Here is a 7,386-nt window from a genome sequence, read left to right as displayed (position 1 = left end):
TAAAAATAGTATTTCATTTGGTATTATGTTTTAAAATTAAAACAGATTAAAAGTTAAAAGATGTTTTTTATAATTATTTTCTTAACTTAAATAAATCTGTAACATTTACGCACGTCTTGCATAATTAGTTTCGTATTTGTTTTTTAAGTCTAGGACTATATGTATTTTTAACATTGTAAACATTCATAAAATTCAAATTCAACACTTTGTTAAACTGAAATATTATATATATATATATATATATATATATATATATAATTTCAATCAACTACCTGTTATTATTATTCTTTTACCATTACTAAAAATATTTCTGATGGAGAATGTAAAAGACCTCGTCTGTACAGTGTTAATGCGTATTATCATTTATTAATCAATTTTTAATTACGAAAAATATATTTTTTTTTCTCTAAATACTATTATTCAAGTTTCAGTGGTGTACAACACCTTATAATTTAGTAAGTAGCATTTATGCTCATTCATGTTTCACCAACCTTAAAAAACATAAATATCCCATATACATATTCCACGTTTCATTGATATGAAATCATAGCATGACGATTTTTCTCTTAATTTTAACATACATTACACGAATCACACGGTTTATACTAATCATTTAAGCAGAGAAATTGAGATTAAAAAAAGAAGAAGAAAAAGATAGGAGCAAAAAGACAAAAAGGCCTTGGGTTGATTTCATAATAATAATAAAAAAGTGAAAAAGATATAAATAAATGTAAAAATGCAATAAGTAATAGTATTTATTATTTATTTCCGTTTTTTGCGCATGAACTTCCCTCCACATCTATCTGAAACCAAATTCCCTCCTTCCCTCGTTTTCTGCTCTCGCCTGCCTCTACGCCCCTAACGCTTTCTTTTTTCTTCCAAACCCTTTTTTTCTCTCTCTAAACCCCACTTTCTCTCTCTAAAACCCTAGTCCTCTCCGATCCTCTCCGTTTCCCTCCAACTTTTACCTCAATTCTGATTTCCCGCCGGGACCACAACCGGTTTCTCCGCTTCATGTCCGCCGGCGCTGGAGCTTCCGACCGCCGTGCATCGCCGCCGAGGGAGACTGCCGGCGCCCCGAACCGGCCGCCGATGAAGCGCCACCTGACCTTCGTGACGAAACCGCCGTTTGCTCCGCCGGATGAATACCACAGCTTTTCGGCTTCCGACTCTCGGAGAGTCTCTGCCGATCGCGAGGCTGAAGCCGTCGTCGTTAGATCTCCGGTGCGTCCTTCCTTTTCTGTCTCTCCGTTCCCGAATCCGTTTTGTGTTTGAGTTTGGGGAAACTGCGACTTCCGAATCTGAAATGTTCTGTTTTCTGTGTACGTTTGTGTTAGGTTGATATTTTACTCTTTTGTTTTGTTGGATCTTCTTTTCTCTTCCTGAATTAGTTGGTTTGACCTTCATTTTTATTTTATTGGAGCGAAATGTTGGTTGTTTTCTGTTTGTTTGCTAATTTGTTAATTTATTAATTTCATGCCGAAAAGTTCAGTTCAGTTCTCTATACCGGACCCAAACACAAAGTTGTGGATCAGTCCTCTTCTTAAGAAGCTTTGGTCGGTGCCTAGTGTGGTAGTTCTCTGCAATAATTGGGTGGAGGCGCATACAGGAGGTTGATAGAGTGGGAATTTAACGTCTGCATTTTGGTTTGCTTTTGAAGCGATGGGTTGTTGATATGTGGTCTTTGCTTGCTGGCAACTTAGCTAATGCTTAATTGCTGAACAGTTAGGTTTTGGGTGGATAAAATGATTGCACATTTGGCTTGTTCATTAGACTGATCTTTGTGGCCACGTGTAGTTTGTCGAGTTTTAGTGTCTGGGTAATGCTCGCTTATGAACTTTTTCATTTGTGATTCAATGTGATGAGATTGAATTGATTTGGTATGTATGTTCCCCCGCTCCCTTTTTATTTTTAATATTTTAAGGAATGTTGTAATTAGCATCGTTATAATTTTTGTATAGATCAAATTATTACCTTTGTTTGATTGGTTGCCTAGTGTCAGCTTTATCTGGACCATATCTTAATATGTATAACTGGTGTATGTACCTTTGGTCAACTCTTTTTTGTGCTATCTTACGTTTATGGAACTTGACGGTGGTGCCAGTTCATGAAGCGGAAGAGCGGAATGAATGACAGCGAAGGAGATTCACACTCTCAAAAGTGGAGTAACAGCCCTGGATACGCTAACGTAATAAATAGTCCCTTCAAAACTCCTGTGTCTGCAAAAGGAGGAAGGACACATAAACCAAAGGCTTCCAAAGAAGGCAAATCATGTCCTCCGACACCCATCCCAAATGCCGGTGAGAAATGTTTCCATTATCTTTCCCGTATAACACAGTTTTGTATTTCGAGAATGGAGACAATTTATGTCCACATTTTGATCCACTTCCTTGCTGTGCTGCGGCTATAATATACTGTGTTTAATCGTACTTTTTCTAATGACATGCAGGTTCCCCTTCTCCTCCTACTCCTGCTGGCAGCTGTCGTTATGACAGTTCCTTAGGTAAATTTGAAGCAATCGTAATCAATAAGATATTTTCATTTCACTTTCCTCATTTGAATGGCTGATGGAGTTACTTCCATGAGAAAAGAATGACAAAATTATACCAGAACTTCACAGGTCTCTTGACAAAAAAGTTCATCAATTTGGTCAAACACGCAGAGGATGGTATTCTTGACCTAAATAAAGCAGCAGAAACTCTGGAGGTCCTTTTTATTTTCTAAAAATATTTATGAAAAAAAAATCTGATGTTTATCCTTTCTCTATCATATATGAATTTAACATTTCCTTTTGTATAGGTGCAAAAAAGGAGGATATATGATATAACTAATGTTTTGGAAGGCATTGGTCTCATCGAAAAAAAACTCAAAAACAGAATACATTGGAAGTACTATGTGACACATTTTGTAATTTTTCTGTAGTATGTATACCTTGAAGTTTTGATGTATGTAGTAGAACCAAATTCTTACATCAAAACCTTGTGGAATGTAGGGGAATTGAATCTTCTACATCTGGTGAGGTGGATGGTGATATCTCTATGCTAAAGGTAAGTTATGTGGTTTTTTTTCTTGTTTAGGGTTTAGAAGTGCTATAGATTTATTAGTGTCATTGACGTAGCTCATGTATCCTTGTTACCATCCATATTGTCTTTATTACACCGCTGAACATATATTGGATCCAGACCTTTTTTAGTCAAGATTCTATTCTATCATGATTCATGATACGAAGATGTTTAAAAGGAATAAAATGATTTAGTAGTTATTAGCATGATACAGCATATTTTAAATATGATGTTGACCTTGTGGCTTTGATTTAGTAGCAAGTTACAGCGTATTGTTAATTGTGCTGTTGGCCTTGTGGCTCTGTGTTGCAGGCAGAAGTTGAGAAACTTTCATTGGAAGAGCAGGGATTAGATGATCAAATAAGGTTTTATGGTTGCTTTGCAATAGAAAAAGCAGAATTTGCTATTTTAAAAATGTTGGCTAATGCTGATTTTCTAAACAATTGGCAGGGAAATGCAACAAAGGCTTCGTAGTTTGAGTGAAAATGAAAACAACCAGAAGTAATCTACTCCCCATTATTTTCTTAGATTCATTTTCCCTCTGCCCTCCTGTTCATAAACAAGATTACACTGTTATCACTATATGATAAATCTATACCAATTTTAATTCTTTTTAGGTGCCTTTTTGTGACTGAAGAAGATATCAAGGGAGTACCTTGCTTCCAGGTCAGTTCTGATTGCATTGTACTACTGCTTTAACCTTATCAATTGTTATTAACTTATTATAAGCGTTGCATATGCTGTTTTTTCCTGTTCATGCTGATTACTGTTATGGTTTTTCCTTTTATTAATACTACTGCATTTATACAAGCAGAATGAAACTCTGATAGCAATTAAAGCTCCACATGGAACCACCCTGGAGGTCCCTGACCCTGAGGAAGTAAGTTTAGGGCATAAATTGATGAAAGCTTCACGAACTTTTTAAAACTGTGTTTCTGATGCATGATGGAGAATGATTACTTCTATATGCATCAGGCTGTTGACTATCCACAGAGGAGATATAGAATCATTCTTAGAAGTACAATGGGTCCTATTGATGTCTACCTTATCAGGTATATGTGTGTTGGCTAGTCTTATTTATTTAATTTTTTCATTTTTTTTTTCTCTTGTCCATCTAGAAATCACAGTATTAGTTTTGATTTCCTTAATGCCTTTTTTTTTTCACTGGATATTCTCACAAGTCACAAGCATCTTTGTGAGACTAACACTACGGTAGGGGATGGTGGTTGGGTAAGCCCCTTCTTGGGGTGGCCACATCATGCTTTTCTCTACTTCTCTAGTTATCCATCTGATTATGCATTTTCCATTTAATTGTTGGAACTTCTGAACTGTTTCAGTCAATTTGAAGAGAAATTCGAAGAGATTAATGGTACTGAGCTCCCCACGAGCTTCCCACTTGCTTCAAGTTCTGGGTCCAATGAACAAGTAGTGACCGAAACAGTTCCTTCTGAATGCAGTGGAAAAGAACTTGAACCTCAAGCTCAGTTCTCTTCTCATGCATACACTGATCCAAATGCTTCACAAGAGTTTGCTGGGGGCATGATGAAGATTGTCCCTTCAGATGCTGATGTAAGTATATCATAATCAAGATGTGAGGTTACCCTCTTCCCTTCAAGAGGGAGTTGTGGGCTGCACTGTGGTTAAATGTAATCCTGTCATTATGATTAAGTTCTTCTGATGGCATATTTTAAAACTTAGCATTTAATGGTTAGATCTGAGTGGTTCTTTGGTGCAACGTGTTGACGACGTTTGCTGATATTCTTGTTATTTTTTGTAGAATGATGCTGATTATTGGCTTCTATCAGATGCTGATGTTAGCATAACAGATATGTGGAGAACAGATTGTATCCTTTTTAAATGTTTTCATGTCTTTCTTTCCTTGTTCTTCTGTCTCATGTCATCTTTAAAGTAATATATCTAATTCCTAAACTCCTAACAAAATAGCCACTATTGATTGGAATGGGGTAGACATGCTTCATCCTGACTTTGGAATTATGTCAAGGCCACAAACTCCATCACCTGGGTTTGCTGAAGCGCCATCTGCGGGAGCAAATTCTAGTCAGAGGTGATTTTGATTTGCCTAATAGTGCTGTATCAGAACGTATGGTTAGCCTTCATCCTTTGCACAGAGGGAAACTGCTTCAATAGAGTGATTGCTAGACTTGAATGTTGAGGATGCATTTTGGAGCTGTTGAAGGTCAAGCTGGGAGTGGTTGCTATACTTCAGTAAAATCTTTGACCCTCTTATGAATAAACTAGTAACGGTAGACATACTACGGTTGTAGAGGATTTAGCTTGGAAGGTAGAGCAGTTGCAACAAGTTTTATTACAGAAGTGTTGCTACTGTATGAAATGCGAACAAGGTAAATTCCACAATTAGTATAATGTCATATGATTAGCCAAATTTGAAGTCTGGCATCATGGTTCCAGGTTTTCGAAGATGAGAGCAGCTATATAGATGCTGACCACAGACAAACTACTATTGGTGTACTAGATAATGTTAGGACAAGACGTCGTTACTGAATTTTATCATTCATGCTGGTTGTAAACATTTCATAAACTGTCTAATGACAAAATGATATTAACGATCTTCTCACTTTTGTCCTTCATTTTGCATTTCTTCTTTTTAAAATGGATGTCACTTTGAGTTGTCTATTTGCATGAATGCTGGACATCATGGAACTCTTGAAAATTACTGGAGCGCCTGAGGATGGTACTGTACAGTTATTCGATTTCACCTATATATAAGCAGGAACATATTTTCAATGTGTTGTTGGGGGCCTGGGGGTTTATGACTAAAAGGTACTTCGTTAGTTCTGTTGTAGAGCTGTAGCCATTTATTATCTGCAATCTTTCCATTTTTAGGATTGTTCTAAAGAAAATTGACACTGCTGGTGCTAAATAAAACAAGTTGCCAATTTAAAAGGTTTTGTGATAGTGTACCTTTTGTTTATTGGGGGTGGTGGATTTGACAAACGTAAATTTTATGATTGGCCAAGTAGACAAGTCAACGTATGACTGCGGAATCTGCTGATAATTCATTTTTCATATGGATATATTGATTTTGCAGCCGGAGGCTGAATACTTCGATACCAGTTCATGAAGTTTAGGGAGGAGGAAGTGCAGTTCGAAGTGAACAGCCAGTGATAACGAGGATTGAACGGAGGAATTGTGTAATAAATTAAATTAGTGTTGGATTTTTCTTTAATTTATAAATTAGCATTATTTAATTATTTTAGGCCAACATTATTTAATTATTAAAATATTGTTGAGTTATAAAATAATAATTACGAATACTAAAATTGTCATACCAAAGTTATTGCGATAGATATATGTTATTAAGTATTTTCTATGATAGTTCAGAATGAGTTGAGTTCTCAAGTGATGCTCTATTGAAGTGTCATTGATCTCATCTAAACAAATAATAGGTTGCGTTTCCGTTAAACACTTTAAAGGTACGCATGTAAGTTAAGGACAGTTTCGTATAAAATGAAAAATTCATGTAAGTTTCTATACTAACAATTTTTTACAATAAAAATATTGATTTGTGAGCTTGCTTTAATTTAGCAGATTAGATTCGCTCGGCTTGGCAGCAATGTGCGTATCTTCACAGGAGGGGAAAGATAAGCCCACCTCAGCCCACAACTTAAATAACAATTATCCCTCCCGTGTCCAAAAATTGGGAATTTAGTTCACGCTTGGCTTAAATGAATTATTTATTATACGAAGAGCAGTGTTACTAACATAATCTCTACCGTATTTTTTCTGTTAGAAATTATAAAGTTATAAATACAATTTATTAAATTAAGAGCAAATTTTACACGATTTTATAATTTTTAATAAATTTTAATTAATGATAAAAGAATATTAGTAAAAATTTATTGTAAGTATTTTTCGTTTTATGAATGAGAATGACAATAAAAATGGGAGTGGACAAAGAATAAAACAGTACTTCCAATATCGAGTTTAATTTGGTTAGTAATGCCATTTAATTTCTATGGTTAGTAATGGAATGGCCATGGACGCAATAAATGTCCCTGAGTAAATTGTGTGCTTGTTTCCGATTGAGAAGTCATTTTACTATATATTGACTCATTCAGCACACGCAACTAAAGCGGGACCAGCTCATTATTACATGCCCAAACGCCTTTCACGTTTTTATTTCAAGTAGCTTTTAGGAACACATATGTCTTATCATTACTTTTTAAAGTGATTTTTATTTGAATTTTTTTTATTTTTCTCTTATAACTATTAATAGTAAGAGTATTTTATATTAAAAAAGTAAACAAAAAATTGTTCTCTTCTATGCTGCCTTCTTATTTCA

At 35.3% G+C, this 7,386-nt stretch overlaps 1 protein-coding gene across 1 annotated transcript; it reads left to right on the top strand.

Moving 5' to 3' along the window:
* Positions 1 to 792: 792 nt before the first annotated feature.
* On the top strand, positions 793 to 5,571 carry LOC113872652 (transcription factor E2FA). The gene is made up of 14 exons (XM_027510359.1): positions 793 to 1,224; positions 2,105 to 2,300; positions 2,450 to 2,503; positions 2,621 to 2,706; positions 2,800 to 2,888; positions 2,993 to 3,047; positions 3,375 to 3,427; positions 3,513 to 3,563; positions 3,680 to 3,728; positions 3,877 to 3,942; positions 4,038 to 4,114; positions 4,400 to 4,631; positions 4,840 to 4,906; positions 5,007 to 5,571. The coding sequence occupies exons 1-14, from the start codon at positions 1,015 to 1,017 to the stop codon at positions 5,129 to 5,131; spliced, it is 1,410 nt and encodes a 469-aa protein (XP_027366160.1). The 5' UTR covers positions 793 to 1,014; the 3' UTR covers positions 5,132 to 5,571.
* The last annotated feature ends 1,815 nt before the right edge of the window (positions 5,572 to 7,386 follow it).

The sequence above is a fragment of the Abrus precatorius genome, unplaced genomic scaffold (assembly GCF_003935025.1).
Source record: "Abrus precatorius isolate BTA unplaced genomic scaffold, Abrus_2018 Scaffold7, whole genome shotgun sequence".
NCBI lineage: Eukaryota > Viridiplantae > Streptophyta > Magnoliopsida > Fabales > Fabaceae > Abrus > Abrus precatorius.
Note: the sequence above shows the minus strand (reverse complement) of the source record. Positions and strands in the feature narration are given on the sequence as shown.

What these genes read in the sequence shown, in the direction of transcription:
- LOC113872652 (XM_027510359.1), top strand. Translation starts at nt 1,015, where the DNA reads ATGTCCGCCGGCGCTGGAGCTTCCGACCGCCGTGCATCGCCGCCGAGG. An exon ending in CCGTCGTCGTTAGATCTCCG is followed by an intron (nt 1,225 to 2,104) that starts GTGCGTCCTTCC and finishes CGGTGGTGCCAG; the next exon opens with TTCATGAAGCGGAAGAGCGG. An exon ending in ATTGATGTCTACCTTATCAG is followed by an intron (nt 4,115 to 4,399) that starts GTATATGTGTGT and finishes GAACTGTTTCAG; the next exon opens with TCAATTTGAAGAGAAATTCG.